This window comes from Idiotropiscis lumnitzeri, chromosome 1 (assembly GCF_059441095.1).
Source record: "Idiotropiscis lumnitzeri isolate Australia: NSW breed Sydney's pygmy pipehorse chromosome 1, RoL_Ilum_1.0, whole genome shotgun sequence".
In the NCBI taxonomy this organism is placed as follows: domain Eukaryota; kingdom Metazoa; phylum Chordata; class Actinopteri; order Syngnathiformes; family Syngnathidae; genus Idiotropiscis; species Idiotropiscis lumnitzeri.
The window spans coordinates 1,541,993-1,558,523 of NC_142391.1; the positions used below are offsets into that span (position 1 = coordinate 1,541,993).

The following is a 16,531-nucleotide window of genomic DNA, read 5'->3' on the forward strand; positions in this document are numbered from 1 at the left end:
AGGTTGTTCCCAGGATTCCCCTTTTCTTTTCTTTCTCACTCTGATTGATGACTCAGTGCGCCGCCGCTTTCCCGTCACGCCACGTCGGCGGCACGTTGGGGATGGCCGCTCGGAATTTGCGGCGCAAGGGCAAAAAGGACGGCAGTGCTCCGCAGCCATTCTGGGCCGCACGCTCATTCCAAAGTGGTGCAACAGCGCCACCTTCACTTCCCCAACCGCTTTGTTTCCAAACTCGGACCGCAATTTCATTTTCTTTTTTTCATCCCTCTTGAAAACAATTGAAATGTCTTGAATCTCTTCCAACACATCCTAATATATCTTTTTTTTTTTTTTCGGGGGGTGTGAGGGTGCGCAGTTCTTTTAACTAGCAGCCATTTTCAAAGCCGTTCAGCCGATTGAATGCATTTGAACTGATTTTTTTCCTGGCCAACGAAATATTTTGGCCGGTGACAATATAAGCAGCAAAAGTTTTCACCCCCCCCCCCAAAAAAAAAGTTTGTTTCTGTTCTTTAGTAATCACCAGTGCCAAGAAACTCGGACGTTTACACTGTGCAATTTCTCCGCAACGTGTTATGCTTGACTCATCAAATGCCTGTTCCTTGATTGTCTAGCGCACCCCCCACCCCCCACCATTTTTTTTCCATCAGTAGTTGTCTTTGATTGTTTAAAATGCTCCATTTGATTTGCTTTTATATTCTTTGAAGAATTGAAGGGTGGCTATCAAAGTGAGCATTTCAATGCTCGGTTGGAGACAAAAGGAGGTGCGCCAAGTCTGTCAAGGTTGCTCAAGTAGTGTGCGTTATTCTTTTTTGACATTTAAAAAAAAAAGTTAAAAATTAGCCATGCTTGTCAGCATTGTGGTGGATTTTTTTCCCCCTTTTTTTTTTTCCAGGGGTGCATTTCTTTTTGAAGTTGAGACACCAACTCCGTTATGACTTTGAAGGGTGTGGGGGGTGAGCGCTTTCATTTTCAAGGTGGTGTACCCCCTTTGAAGAGGTGTGTCTACTCTGTCTGGATTTTGTGGTGGTGTGTGCATTTTGTTTTGTCTTTTTTGAAACGTGCACCGAGTGTGTCAGGAATTTGCCTTACTTTCTGTTTTTTTTTTTTTTTTTTTCTCGTGGGTGCACAAAGTCTATCATGGTTTTATGGGGAAGTGCGTTTTTTTTGTTTTTTTTTAAGGGAATGCACATTTAAAGTAAACTTTGAGGAAGTGTACCGACTTTTTTTCCTTTTGAAGGCGGTGTGCCAACTTTGTCAGGATGTTGAAAACTCGTTCCTTATATGGGCTTGGGCAGTTTTTTTTTGGTTTTGTTTGCACTTCTCTTGTAGGTCCTTTTGTTATTCTGTTTTGTTGCGCATCCCACTTGCATTTTGGTGCGCTGGTGCTCCGTTTTTTTTTTTTTGTGGTCCTATGGCATCCCTGGAGGCGTGTGTCCAAAGGTCTTGGCGCGCACCTCATTTCTATCTAGCGGTGTGGGTGATTCATCACGCCGGCGCGAGCCTCCGGCATACTCGGCGCACCCCGCCACCGAGTGGTCGCCGCCGGCCGAAGCGTTATCAGCGCGGCCCGGCACAGGATATGAAGGCGGCGAGTGGTGCCGTTGATGTGTTTAGGCGTGATAAAAGTGGATTGAAAGGCTGAAGTTGTGTGGCTCATTAGCGCTCATGTGATGTCGATGTCAGCAGACGGAAAAACGCTCACATGACTTCGTGCGGCGCGTTGACTCATTTTGATGAAATCTTTTTTCTTTTTGTTTTTCCCTCCTCTTCAACGAGACACACAAAACAAGCTTGTGCGACGTGACAAACAAATTTATGTTTACTTTTCATATTTAACGAGACGTAGTCAGGAAGACAGAATTCTTTTTTTTTTTTTAATTTTTATTTGTCACCAACAAATCTGCAAACAAATCTTAATCGACCAACCCAACTTGTCTGACTAATCTGTCCAATCCAAATGACAAACTTAATCACTCGAAGCGAACGATTCGGCTTCGGAACCAAAGCAATTTAGCGTCCAAAACGGCCAACGGGTACAACCGAACCAATGATTTTAGCCACCCAACCCAAACCCAACGGGTTCGCCCACGCTTCCAAATAAACAACTTTTCTCATCTGACCTGTCCAACCGAACCCGTCGAACCAATTCCAACCAACAGACTCCAAAAAATACAACCAGTCAAACCAACCGACCGGTCATCCATCGCACTAAGCCAAACCAGTCCAACTTTTAACGACTTATAACCCAGGTTAAAACAAACCAGCAGTCACCACGTCCGACACGCCCAGTCACATTCTCGTTTGTAAAACCAACAAAACTCCTCACTTAATCTGTCCAAATCACGAAAAAAAAAAGTTGAACTAATCTTGCCCTCGTCAAGCAAGCGATCTTGTCCGGTCACTCCAAACCAACCGAGTCCCTCCACTTTGACCAACTAACCCAGTACTTCTCAAATAGTGGGGCACCTCCCCCTGGGGAGGGCGAGCCACCCTGGAGAACAGTTTTTGTTTTTTTTCAGCCGTACTACAATGAAGTGTAATTGCACCTCCACTCCACTAGTTGGCAGTGGCGCTCTCTTTGCCCATTCTGCGCAGCGAGTATTAAAACTACGGTGTCGGATTGTTTTGCAACAAAAATGATATTATTTATCGTTGCGGCGGAGCGTGAGTGTTGGTGGGTGGTGGGGGGGGGCGAATTGTTTTCTTCTTGCTAGGGGGGGGGCGTAACGGAAAATAATTGACAAGCACCATACAACCCACCTAACCCAACTAGTCCAACCGACTAATCTCTCTCTCTTGGGCAAGCCAGCCCAAAAAATTGTTCCATCTCAACCCCCCCCCCCCCCCCCCCACTCTTGAATGATGAAATGCTCAAGGACAGTCCAACTGACAACTAATCTTTTGGAAGACGTGATTGACCAGACACCCGAATGAGGCTGTCGCTACCTTGCGGTCTTAAAAAAGCCTTTGCCTTCCTTTGTCTAAGCGGCAACACGTGACCTCCTTCAAAGCTTACAAATCATCTCCAGGAGCTTGTTGACCGACGGTGACGGTCCACGCTGAACCACAGCAGGTCCTGGCAGGCCCACTCGAACGCGACTGCATTTTTTTTTTTTCATTCGCCCTCCCGGCCGGCCTTCTTCCCGAGCTTCGCGCTTGATGCGAGATCGCTCGCCGACCTTTCTGTCGCTGCGTCGTCGTCTAGAATTTGTCGACAAATATTGAAATATTCCCAAGCCGTTTTGTGGAAGACGGGTCATTTCACAAGATGTTTGCTCGGGAAAAATTGGGCTTTTCCGAGGGATTTTTAAGTGAGAACTGCAACTGTATTCTTGTAAAAATTATTATTTTTTTTTTTTTGCGAATGTAATTTAAAAAACAAACAAACAATTGAGCCAAAAATCGTGACTTCCTTCCCTGTGTAAAAAAAAATCTGACATTTTCATTGTAATTTCAAGACTTTTTGGGTTTCAAAAAATATGGCATAGTTCTAAAAAAAAAAAAAAAAAAACCTGAATAATCATCCAGATTCATTCTCAGAATTGCTACCATTTTTTTTCGACTTTAATTGCAAAAAATCAAATATTATCCCTGAATAATGCCAACTTTATTTTTCATAAAATTACTACTTTTGTCTTCAATAAAAAAATAGGACTTAATTTGTGGAAAATTATTCTTATAAAATCCCGACTTTTTCCTTCATTATTTTGTTAGTTATCAAAATGTTTCTTCCCTCTTTTCGACTCATAAAATGACTTCTTTTTCCTCTGTAGTCACACTTTATTTTCCAAAATCGCTCTTGTCTTTTGTTTTATTTCATTTTTATTTTATTCTTGAAAGAGCACTTTTGTTTTCCTTGAAAACTTTTATATATCCTATAGCCTAAAAAATATAACTATTCTCATAAAAATCTATTTTTTTAGGGTAAAAACACCAAACATTTATTCGTGTTCTGTCATTTTTAAAAAAAAATTTAGAAAAAAACTCTTGACTCGATTTTTTTTTTCTCCTAGAAGAAATCAGACATTTGGAAAAAAAGCCTGTCAGTAAGATTTCCACATATTTTACTCTCGAAAAACATTTTTTTTTTTTAATTTGTTTTCGCCCGGAGTGTTTTGAAGCTTTAACCCAGAAACGCTGAGTGTGCGATTTTCTCACTTTTTCCCGATGTTTGCTTCACACATTTCAATTGCAACGATCGCGGTGTCAAGAGCGGGCCAAATGCGCCCGCGCAGGTGGCACATGTAGCTGACACGTTCCGACATGCGGCCCGCTAACGCTAACGCGCTGACGCACGAACCCCGCTGGCACCAAACGGTCCAAAATGCAAAGCAGGGCCGGCGGACGTTTTCTATATGCAGACGGATGCAAATGAGCGACCTTTTGGCAAGCAAGCCGCCGCATCCAGGAAGGCAACAAACGCTCGCTCGCTCGCTCGCTCGCTCGGAAGGATGCCGCCGCTTCACAGCCGCATGCACAAAATGCTCCAAAATCTGCGCACGTGGAGCGCCATTTATTGAGAAATGACATGAGAGGTAATCAAGTGGAACGTGTCAAGAATGATTTACGTTCTTGTAGAAATGCTCTGATAAATATTACGGCCCGATCGATTGAATCAGCCGATATCAGCTCTTTTGAAATTGGCCCAAAAATTGGTAGATTTTATTTATTTTTTTGCACTAAGCAAACCACCTGTCACGTCGGCGCTGCGGGAAGCCTCCCAGGCGCCGCGGTTCCGAATGCGGAATGCCCAAGCCGACCTGTCGCTTCACGTCACCCGGATGCGTTGGCACGCGTGTGTGCGTGCACGCCTCCTCCTCCTTGTGCAAACATCCCTCATGCTTGGATACCTCCTCCAAGGTGAGATGAGGCTGGATTTTTTTTTCCAGAAAAGGTTCTATGATTTTTTTTTTTTTCTGGGGGGTCAGGAATATATTTGTTTTTTAATTTTTTTTTATCGGAAAAGTCTTAAAAAAATAAATGAAGTGGTCATATATTACAATCTACAATAACATATCTCTGCCCCCCCCCCAAAAAAGTGCCTTTAACTTAAAATAATATCTTCTTAAAAATTACAATTAAATTCTTTTATGAGTAATTTATGAGAATATTTTTGTTGACTTATTTCTTTAAAAAAAAAATACAAATATTCACGTTACCAGTCGTTTCCTCCGAAAGGGCTTTATTTTTTCAATCAAGCCATTTTATTTTTATAAGATTCTACTTTATTCTCAAATTACGACTATTCCCCCCCCGCCTGCAAAAAAATTGCGCTTTGTTTTTGTATAATTGGATTGAGCTTTATTGTAAACATAAACACAATTTAATTTTCAGCAATTCTGAGATTTTTACTCCCAAAAATCTGAAGCTGGTGAATAAGTGTTAAAACAAACTTGGATTCAATTTGTTTTGTTTTTTGAATGACTTTTTGACATACTGCAGTGAATCGAATAATCAATTATCAAATTAACAAATACCGTCCAAACAGCTTGTGTAACATAAAATTGTCCAAATAATCAAAGTTTCAGCCTCTCAGCAGTAAATATTCTCCAATATTTGTAGTCCTCCGTGAATGCGGACTGATTCCCAAACTTGCTTTTACTTTGGAAAAGGATAATCAACATTTTTTGCCGACCAAATCTGTAACTAAAATGTAATCAATTTATATTTGTGAATTTTCATTTGGAAAATAATCTGCTGTTTTGGAATAAAGGGGTTTTGATTCATCAATTAATTGAAAAAGTAATCAACTCGGAAATCGATGATTAAAATACTCGTTTATTGCGATCCTAGACTTTCTCTTGTTGTTAAAACGACTTGAATGTCCTAATAGTCCCTCTTGTTCCCAAACAACCAAAAAACTGGAAGGACCGGCGGCGAAGAAGCGACCGGGAGGCACTAGGACCCGGGGATCGCCTCGGCGGCGGCGTGTGTCTGTCTGGGCTGAGTCACTGCGTGCGTGCGCGAGCGCGCGCATGTGCGCGTCAGTCGGAGCTGAGCGAGCGAGAAGGTGATGTCGCGCGCGGAGGGCAACGGCACCATGATGGGTTGACTGTGGTTCTGGGGGGGGGGGACAGACGGAGGGAGGCGGTCGGTCGCTCCGTCGGAAAGAGGAAGTGTGTGCGTTTGTGTGTGCGCGCGCGCGTGCGTGTGTGTGTGTGTTCCACGCCACGGCCGCTGCTGCCGCCACGCGCTCTGCCATGGAGACCAACAAAGTTCTTCATTTCGTGCCGTTGGGTAAGTGAATGCAGCGCCTCCGCCGCCTCCTTCATGGGGGAGAACCTTGGGGTTCCCTTCCTGGTGAAGCCGGAGAGCACCCCCCTCCCCGCCCCCCCCCCTTTTTTTTAAACGCACTTCCTCACCAGATGTTTGTTGTTTTCGCTCCGTTTGCAACTGACTCATGTTTGACTTTTTCTGTATGGAGGAGGTCCTCCAGAGGAAAAAAAAAACACACGCACACGCATTAAAAAAAAAAAAATCCCCCCCCCCCCCTTTCCCTCTCCGTCTTGTTTACGGCAGAAGGCTGACATACGTCTTACCTGGCCGGCTGGAACAGCTGGATTGCGGAGAAAAAGCAGAAATACACTTTCGTGTGCGCGCGCACGCGTTTGTATGAGTGTGTGTGTGCGCGTGTATGTCTGCGCGAGACACTTGTGTGCGTGTTCCTGTGTGAGAGAGGTGTGCGTGTTGAGTGGTTCTATATGCATTTGTCTGTCACTGAGTGTGTGTGTTGAGGGGGTCCTCTTTAAGTGTGTGTGTGTGTGCGTGTTTGGGTACGCGTGTCCTCCCAGTCAATTTGGGGTGCGATGTGGCTGCCTTCTTACTTCAGTTTTGTCTTAGAAGGCACCGTACCGACCGTGAGCGTATTGGGGGGGGGTGTGTGTGTGTGTTTATCCACAGTGCGTGTGTGCGTGCGCGAGACAGGATTATGTGTGTGCGTGTGTGCACCAGCGTGTCCCTTGCAGGATAATATGACAGAGTATGACTGTGCGTGTGGCTCATTTGCATATCCGTTGCTGATGACGAAGGCTAACGTTTGCCACGCACTCATCCACGTCTCGGATGGCCTCGTTAGCGTTAGCGTTAGCGCCCGAGGGCCGCAGGTGGTCTTTTGACCTCTTGCCCCCTCGAGGTTGGCTGACGTTGACGGACACGTCATTAGGTACCCCTGGAAAGTGGAGGAAGCCGACTGTTTTCTAATCGAATGTGTGACGATGCAGGCCGTCTTGAACGCTGCATTTCATCATGCGCGATAAATGTAAAAAAAAAAAAAAAATTAAATTAAATAAAAAAGCTCTGCACTGTTCCTCCTAACGTGTAAAAAAATAAAAATAAAGACACGTTCTCCTTGTGACCTGCACATCATTTAAAAAAAAAAATGGACAGTATGTATTTTCGAGATTGATGTGATTGTGATGCCAGGGAAAGCCTACTAGAACATCTCAACTTATTTTTATTATTTTATTATTCCTCTCAAGAATGTTATTTGCAGTTGACTTGTACGGGTCACATTCATGGAGGAAAAAGCTTTGACATTTTTGGCTGGTATCATTTTTCGGTATGACTGAAAGCTGTCGTTTAAGCAGGGGTGTGTAGACTTTTTAGACCCTGTCGTATACCACGCACACACACACACATGAACACACACACCATGTGCACATATGCTCATGCCGAGTCGCTCAACACGCAGGCCTTTGCAGCCGGCTCATTCGATGACACCCATGTCACTCACCAGCACTGGCTCCGCCTTTTTAAGCCATAAACACTCAAAAGTCACAGATAATTGCCGGGATGACCAACAGAATACTCGATTCCAAAAATGTTTGATAGCTGCAACTTTTCTCGGGTTGACTTTATCAAGATGAAAAAAAAAAGAAGAGCCGAGCCACAGAAAAAGTCAAACGCACGCACTTAGAGGTCATCTTTCGCATTGGTGGCCTCCGCTCTCAATGTCATTGACGCTCGCTCAAGGTCGCTGCTAGCAACGCGCGCACACGCCTGCGTGCACGTGCACACTAACACGCGCTCAGACGCCTGACTCGTCGCCACTTCATTTTTAAACGTGGAACATCAAGTCCAGGCAACATAAATACGGCATGTCGGCGATGCGATTTGGAATGTGACGGCGCCCCCTGCTGGCCAGTCGTGACACAACGTCACGTTGTCACCTGTCGAGCCGATGAGAACAGTGAGTGTGTGTGTTGCTTTCTTGTCGTTCATGATATTCCCATACTTGAATGTGTGTGTGTGCGTGTGCGTGCGTGTGTGTGCGTGTGATCATTTGGATAAGTGTGCGCGCGTGCATAAGAATCCCATGCGAGTGTGCAGCGCTTTCATGTCCCATCTTTTTATTTTTGTGGATAGATTTGCATGTCCGTGAGTGTGCGTGTGTGTGCGTGCGTACTGTATAATAATTTGGATACGCGTGTGTGCGCGTGTGCGTCAACGTGACACAGATCTCTGATCAGTATTCACCGCTGGCAACACGTCTCACGCGCCGCAGCCGGCGAGCAGCCATCTGTGCGCACGCGCGCACGCCCAAATTATGATCCAGTCCACACACACGCACGCAAATAGACGCGCGACATATCAAGAGGCGAGGCAAGTCGGCGGCGCGCGCACTTGCATGGGGTTGTCGCGCGCACGCAGACAGTTGTTCAAATCTTTAGACTCACGCACTCGTGTGAAATTGCATCATCAGAAGAGGAAAAAAAAACTCGCTCATCGTGGGTTGTCATGCTCACACGCGCACGCGCGCACACATTTTTTTCTTTTTTCCGAGATTGTTGTATTGTGACTGTTCACCGTTTCCGTTTGTTGTCTCAATTAACACCGAGTGTCTTATTGTTAGTACGTCACATTTTTCCTCTAAAACGGCGGCCAACTTGTTTTCATTCGTAAGACAGTTGCAAATATTAATGATTGAAAAACGGGAAGCACAAGTGCAACGTCAATGAAATGAGTTCTTAAAGTTGGGACTTAGTGTCTTGTTGTTTTTCCATTCGACTTGAAACGGCGATGAACTCATTTTTACACTTGCATGACTAAAAAAAGGTCTGGAAAAAAGAAATGAGCCATGCAAAGCTCAAATCTAATGAAGTTCAACTTCAACTTTATTTTCGTTCAGACCGAGTGCCTTATTGTTATTCCATTTTGCAAAAAAAAAAAAAAACAGCGCTTCACTTATTTTTACACTTGTATGACAGTGAAGAATATTAAAATGTGACTTAGCCCGTCGCCTGTGCAGCTAATGAAGGTTTTATGTGACACGACATGAGTGCGCTACGGGCGTGCGCACGTGCGCGCGCGTGCGTGAGCCAAGGCGAGGGAATTCCTGCTAATTGCTCACACATTCTCTTCTTGCCTCGCCTCAATTAAATCCAGGCGCCAACAGCGTCTTCTTGCCTCTGTTGCGTTTTTCTCTCTCTCTCTCTCTCTCTCTGTGGCCGCCACCACCGAGTGCAAAACTCAACGAGCACAAAAAAAAAACCCGACCCGCTCCCTTGCTTGCCGCTTTTCATTTGTGCCGCGCCGCCTTCCTCCCCGTGAGGAGAAAATGCCGCATGTTGTCATGTGCGCTACACGCCGCATGAAACGTGTCACGTGTCGCGTACAAGATGTAACTTTCGTTGCAACCCCAAAAAAAAAACGCTGAGACGAAAAACCGCAGCGAGCCGGCATGACGTGGAAGTGGGGAAAAGACATTTGAAGTTTCGCAATGCCACAGCGGCAGCGACCACGCAAATAAAAAAAAACGAAAATGTGCGTGCTCTTGACCTGTTGCATGCCTGACATCTTTCTTCCCACCAAGATTTTTTTTGTGTGTGTGTGAAAGCATTTCAATGAATATTTTCCTTTGGGAAATTTGAAAGCGATGAAACTTCAAGTTTCGGTTTTCTCGCTTGTCGTCGCTTGCGTCGCGTCATCGCAAAGACCAAAACACGTTTGATGCTGTCGAAAAAAACAAAACGAGGCTTGCTGACCCGCCGCACGAAACGCCGCTCGAGATGCGACTCCGACAAAACGATCAAACTTGCTTCTGTCCAAAATGTAAGAAGACGCTCGGTCGCAACTTGCATCTTAAAGCTTTGCGTCATTTATTCTGCTCACCTTTGTGCTAAATTGTTTTGTTCTCTACGTTCTTAAATGTATTACAGATTAAAAAAAAAACAGGCTATAAACCGCAGTTTTCTGTTTTCAAAAATGAGTTGTTCACTGCCTGTACAGAACGATTTTGTACTGTGAATGCACATCAAGGTACAAAAAAAAACCAGATTGTTAAAACATAGCAACAACTTTGCTCATTAAAACACAACAGACCCAAGAGGAAAAAAAAGAAATTGAGATTTATTTAATGTATTTTCGGAGCGATAGAGCGCCCCTAGTGGTGAATCCACAGAAAAGCCGCACCAATGTATGAGCCGAATGGTTCAAAATCGAGGAAAAAAAAAAATCGGTAATCAGACGCAGTCCAAATTTTAAATGACAAAGTTTGATGACGTCTCGGCACACGACATGAGCCGTTTGAGTGGAAAAGGAAGCTAAGCAACAAAACAATCGGACACTCAGTCTTCATGACAAAAGGTTAGGTGCCGTTTTATGATGGCACACTTGAGCTTTTTTTTTTTTGTAAAAGTGTCAAACGTTTCGTGTAGTTTTAGTTTGTGCTTGTAGCGTCAACATTTTTTTTCACCTTGACTTGACTCTGACTAGTCAATTGTAATAACAATACAACACTCGTCTGTCAGTGAGCTACTCATAGACTTTTTTTTTTTTTGCTATCGCAACTGTAAGCACAACTCTGACCACTTGACCAACCGTGGCCATTTCCTGCAAAAAAAAAAAAAAAAAAAAAAATTCTCGCGGAAAACACCGGAAAGTCGTGATTTGGTCAAGAGGACAGTTTGTGGCCACAGCGCCCCCTGTTGCTGTGGCATGCTGGCCCGTTTTGTGTTTTCACGTTTTTTTTCTCATCGGTGGCTGCAAACGTCCTAAAACGCTCGCGTTAACCGCAACGCTGTGTCGTTCCATCACAATGAGACTTTGTGGGAAAAGAAGCTTTATTTATTTATTTATTTATTTTCTCCTGTTCGTCTGCAGTGAATCACTGCACCTCAAGGTTCTTGTCGATCCAATAAATGCACCGTTCGCCCGGTGTTAAAAATCTTTGCGCCACTTCCGCTCGTTGTCAAATAAAAGCAGTGGGCCGCCGTCGCCAAGCTCGTCAAAACAACGGGAGGGCGGAGTGTCACCGCAAAATGTCGCCCCTCAAAATCATCCGGATGGCAAACAGGTGAGAAAAGAGTGGCGGCCGTTGCCATGGCAACCGCACAGTCTTCTTCCGTTTGTTTTCATTTGCGCCAATATTGCGCGTACCACCTTCCGTTTGGCGTTGTGGTGTGAAAAAAAAAAAAATGAAAATGAAGAAGGCCGTGACATAAAAAAAAAAGGGGGGGTGCGCTGTGAATACTTTGCTGATGCGTGTGATTTTCTTAGTTTTCATCGTGCGGAGCGTTGAGAATTTTGAAGGACACATTTTTAGCTTTTCACTGAAGCAAAAATTAAAGTGCGGGGGGGTGCGCCCGTACATTGGATCGAAACTCCATGCCGTCGTCATCCCTCCGCATTTTTCAAATTTATCATCCCACAAAAATGTACATTCTAAATAAGCCGACAGCTGTCGCGTTCCGTAGGAACAAAAAGCAGGATTGCCTTTCAGTCATCATCAGCAACATCGACGCTGAGCTCAAATGCTCTACTTGTCGCTTGCGGTCGCGTTTCATGCCAAAAATAAAACATGAAATAAAAGGAAGGCGGAAAAAACTGCCCCCCCCCCAAAAAAAAAGAAATGTGCGAAATAACTTTATTGCACGTGTCATTTCTGCTCAATACTTGAATTGAACCAGATTTGCACTGAAAGTCGCCACATTTTCCCTTCGCCCGCACTTTGTCGCCCGCCGCCACACTTTGAAGACGTTGGTTTTCTTTTTGCTTTGTCATCCTGCCCGCGAACAAACAAACGGCCCTGATTGTGATTGTCAGCGGGAACAAATTCCTCTCCAAAATGAGCATCATTAGCCAAAAATGCAAGTGGCAGGGGGATAGCGCCGCTCTTCAAAAGCGCCCGCGGGCGTAATCGGCCCCACCCCCAACTCCGACCCCGCCCACGACCAAGTAGACACCTCAATAAACGCCTCTAAATATTTCTAAAAAAAAAAAACTGTTTGAAGTTGACGACGTCTTTCTGATGTTTGTTGAGTCTCCAACTGACTGATGTCAATTCCTGCAGGCAAAGTTGTATGCCGCAACCCAACTCGGCGCTTGAAGATTTATTTGCGCGCCAAAGGCGACGTTCCGATTTTCCGCTGCGTCACATTTGGAAAAAGTGGCTCAAATAAACGGCCGAACATGTCGGCGTATTTTGCAGCGCATCTTTTCACGCCGAGATTTCTGGCACCGGATCCTCGTGTGAGGTCTAAAAATAATCGTTCCTTTCAACACAACGAGGCAGCAGGGTGTTCAATTTTAACCCTCTCGCCCCCCCACCCGGTCCCCCACCCGGTCCCGGCTTTTCATTGTTCCTTTTCAAACAGCCACCGTCCCGACTTTGATGCTACGTTGGTAACAAAGAAATTGCCGGGTTGGCTTTATCCCATCATTCCATGTTTCACGCATAATGATGACACGGCAGGGGGGGGGTCGGCTTTGAAAGGAGTGTGAAAGGGGGCTTTAGTTTGTGAGAGAGCCATGTCACAAGACGCTTTCACGCAGGAAGGCTAGCGCAAAAATTGTTTTCAACGCGACAGACAGCGAACGAGGTGAGCGAGATTGCGGCACAAGCGAGCCGACGGACAGTGTGAAAGGGGCTGCGCGTCCGTTAAATTCGATTGATGTACGAGTGAGCCATGTCACGCAACGCTTGAACGCAGAGAGACGCACACATTTATTACTCTCAGCTCAACAAACACCAAAAAAAAACCTGAGAGTCAGATCTGGCAGAGCGCGTGAAAGGGTCCGAGGAGAGCCGCGTCACCGGACACTTTTGCGCAGTCGGCGGCAAAAATTGCTTTGAACACAACAAGAAGTGAATAAGTGAGTGTCGCACACTTGTGGCGGCTTTCACGCTGTCGCCGTCCTGACTCTGATTTTGGGCCCCTTGGTCGCAGTTTTCAGTTTTTGATGACAGCTGAAAAAACATGCAGCATTTTATGTCGTTTAAAAGAGACGGCAAATATTTGACAAGTATGCTGCACGTCTCCGCTGTCGGGACAAAGGCTGCACTGTGACGGCGCACCCCTTAAGCGCCGTGTCCGCTCTGCAATGCGGTTGTGCCACAACATTGCGCGCCTGCACTTTTATGTTCCAGTCAACTCACACAGTCGTCCGCTTGCTCCGCAATGTTGTGTGTCGATATTTGTTTTCTGACGTGGTTGCTCCGCAATGTTGTGCGGATCCAAGTTCAAATTCCAGTCAACAGTATTGGAGGTCGCTCCGCAGTGTTGTGTGGAGTAGACCCAAACGTGGTTCCTGCACGCTGTTGTGTGTCCACGTTTGTTTTACTACATTGGAATGCGGTTGCTCCACAATGTTTACATTCCAGTAAAGTTGAGCAATTCTCCAACATTGTGAGCTTCCGCTTGTTTGAATGTTTTGCGGAGTCGACATGAACGAGTGGTCGCTCCACGCTCTTGTGTTTCCGCTGAAGTCATGAGGTTGCTTCACATTGTTGTGTGAATTTGTCCTGCGTGAATCTCGTCGTCATCGTCATGAGCATCGCACAGTGCGACAGCTGCGACACATCAACTGAGGTTAAGGTGAAAATGACCAGTTTCCATTTTTTTTTTTTCTCCCCCCCACCGGCATTTCTAAAATGTCACCTTTCAGGTCGGCGACATTTAAAGCGACGTTCGTGGCATACTGGAAGCTTGGCCAACAGGTTTCTTCCACATGAGTGATGAGCCAACGCGTGGCGAGGAAAAAAAAAAAAACACATCATTTTCTTTAGAGTTGTTAAATCTTCGTTTTTGTGGCTAAAAATGTTTCAATGGATTTCTTTAATTCCGATTGCGGCGACTCATGCTGTTCTGCTTTGAGCAAAGTCAATTTGAGTTAGCATTAGCCACACTGCTAGCTGTTCGCTGGAAAACATTGACGTACATTGTCATGGTTCTGTTTTTTTGTTGTTGTTGTTTTTTAACATGCCAACAAATCACTTTGCTGACTTCTACCACCATTTTTTTATCTAACTGGGTTGTTAGCATTGTTATCGCTAGCAGGTCACCTCATAAACTTCTGTCGTGTTTTGCTCGCATCGTTAGCACTATCTGACCACATGGAGACCCTTCGGCACATTTTGTTAGCATTGTTAGGAGTAGCGAATACAATTTTAGGTGTAAAACACGTGTTAAACTTTGCTAGCTTCGCTACTATCCTTTAGCTAGCAGCGCTAATGGTTATCCTCATTTTGAATTGCCGCAAGTTTGGCGTTTCGGAATGATTCGGTGTGGTGCCAATTTTAAGCAACGTTGTTGTTGTCGTTGCTGTTTGGTTTCTATTATGATGCAAATAATGATGACGCCCTTTAGGTCACGTGACTGACGTTGTCTTTCTTTCTTTCTTTCTTTCGTCCGGCAGAGGCGCCTCCCTGTGGCATGTCCAAGAATGGATACTTCTTTCAGGAAATGGGTAAGTTTGGACCAGAATTTTGTCGCATACGATTCTAAAAGATGCTAAACCAACATAGCGTAAATGTGACAAGAAAGACAAATGGAGAGAAGGCTAAATACGCCGGCATTGTGTAGCAGCCTGGCTACCCGACGTTCCATCATGGCGGACATGTTGGTAAGGTCATGTTCCCCTCAAAGGCCACGCATGGACATAGAAATGAAGTCACAACTGGCTTATCTGTCAAGGATGATTTTTTTTCCAATGCCAGAATATTTGGTAAAATAAATAAATAAATGAAATAAAGTAGACCAAAATATAGTTTTACTCGTTCAAAGTTTTTTCCCAGTTTCCTTGTGATGGGCCGCCATTGTGCATAACCGTATGCCGCAAAACGTGCCTTCATTTTTGTTAGTTTCAGTTTTCTTGCCATCCCCGCAAAGGCGCTAACCACCTTTGCCCCTACTAGCTTAGCGTCGCCGTCGGCACGCGGCTTAAAAGGGAGCATGTTGTTGTCAACCTATGATATTCTCTGAGCTGTTAGCCCCCTTGTTGCTATGACAATCATTTAAAAGCAACAGATGCAACCCAGTGCTAGCCGCATTAGCTTAGCTTGCTGTCGCCACAGAAAGCGTCTCGGCCTGCGATGACTTATAAAGGTAAGAAAACATTTAGAATTTTTGTCAGATAACACCAGTTTGTTTTCCTTTTGGTGCTAACAATGCCAAGGAAATGTGACCGAAGGCCATGGGGTTGGTAACGGAAGTTAATGAGGTGCTCTCCAATTGCTAAAAATGCTAACAAAATGGAATGGAAATTATTGAAGTGACTAGCTATTCCCAAAAATGCCACTAAAATGTTACAGACATTCATGAGCCAATAATGCTACTAAAACATAACGGCAAGGTCCCGGATGTCAGAAATAACTTGCTAGTGCTAACAATGCGAGCAAAACGTGAAGGAGGGCAATGAGGTGACCAGCCAGTGCTAAAAATGCTGACGCCGTGTCTTGGTGTCCTCAGAGCAGAGGGAGGTGGAGCCGGATGAGGAACGCGAGGGCCCAGAGGAGGTCCAGGACTCGCCCGTCACCTCCGCAGACGACGTCCAGCTTTACGACAACCAGGTCACTCCTGGACCAGGTCCGTGTACTCACTTAAAGGGGAAGTCAACCCCCCCAGAAAATCTTCGAAACGTTAATATTTGTGGAATATGAGTAATGCAGCAAAATCCACCCGTTTTTAACCACCGCACGGGGCGGCCATTTTGTCACTTCTGTGGACTAAAAATGACATCACAGTTTCTCAGGGCTCAGGTAATGGCCAATCATGGCTCACCTTTTTTCTGAATCTGAGCCACCAAGTCGCTGACACATTCAGTTATGCTAACTCGCTTAGACCGTAACTAACCTTGAGATGCTAGCATACCTTTCGGGTGTCTCAGTCACTCAAGAGATGCTAACAGAACTCACGCAGAAATGCCAACTCACTTAGAGACGTGAACACATTTGGTAATAAGAACTTTGTTACCGATGCTAGCATGCGTCGAAATGCTAACTGCCGTCAAGATGCTAACATGCGTGGAGATGCTAGCAGTCCGTGTGATCCAAGGAGGCGCTTTTGTTGTCAAATGCTGACGTGTTGGCTCCAAATTGGGCGTGTCAACGATGGGCTTCTAAATTGTTCCGACACTTTGGTGCTGATCTTCGGATTGATGCCAGTAAAATTAGCAGGACTATTTTTACTGTCGATGTTGTGATGTTGCTCAATAGCGTGCGTCTCCCGTGTGCGTATGTGGGTCAGCATCGGAATCAAAATGGAACAAAATAAAATGCATGCACACACGCCAACTGCCACATACACACACACTC

At 45.1% G+C, this 16,531-nt stretch overlaps 1 protein-coding gene across 4 annotated transcripts in view; it reads left to right on the forward strand.

Moving 5' to 3' along the window:
- The window catches only part of slc4a11 (solute carrier family 4 member 11), a 54,942-nt gene that overhangs the window by 4,682 nt on the left and 33,729 nt on the right, over positions 1 to 16,531 (forward strand). For 2 of the 4 annotated variants that reach the window (XM_088309919.1, XM_088309936.1), the window contains exons 1-3: positions 6,079 to 6,237; positions 14,635 to 14,685; positions 15,687 to 15,803. In XM_088309919.1, the coding sequence (XP_088166045.1) occupies positions 6,201 to 6,237; positions 14,635 to 14,685; positions 15,687 to 15,803 (205 nt within the window). In that variant the 5' untranslated portion in view covers positions 6,079 to 6,200. Of the gene's footprint in view, positions 1 to 6,078; positions 6,238 to 14,634; positions 14,686 to 15,686; positions 15,804 to 16,531 lie in introns of those variants that run through there. The other 2 variants (XM_088309911.1, XM_088309928.1) reach the window with 1 other exon arrangement.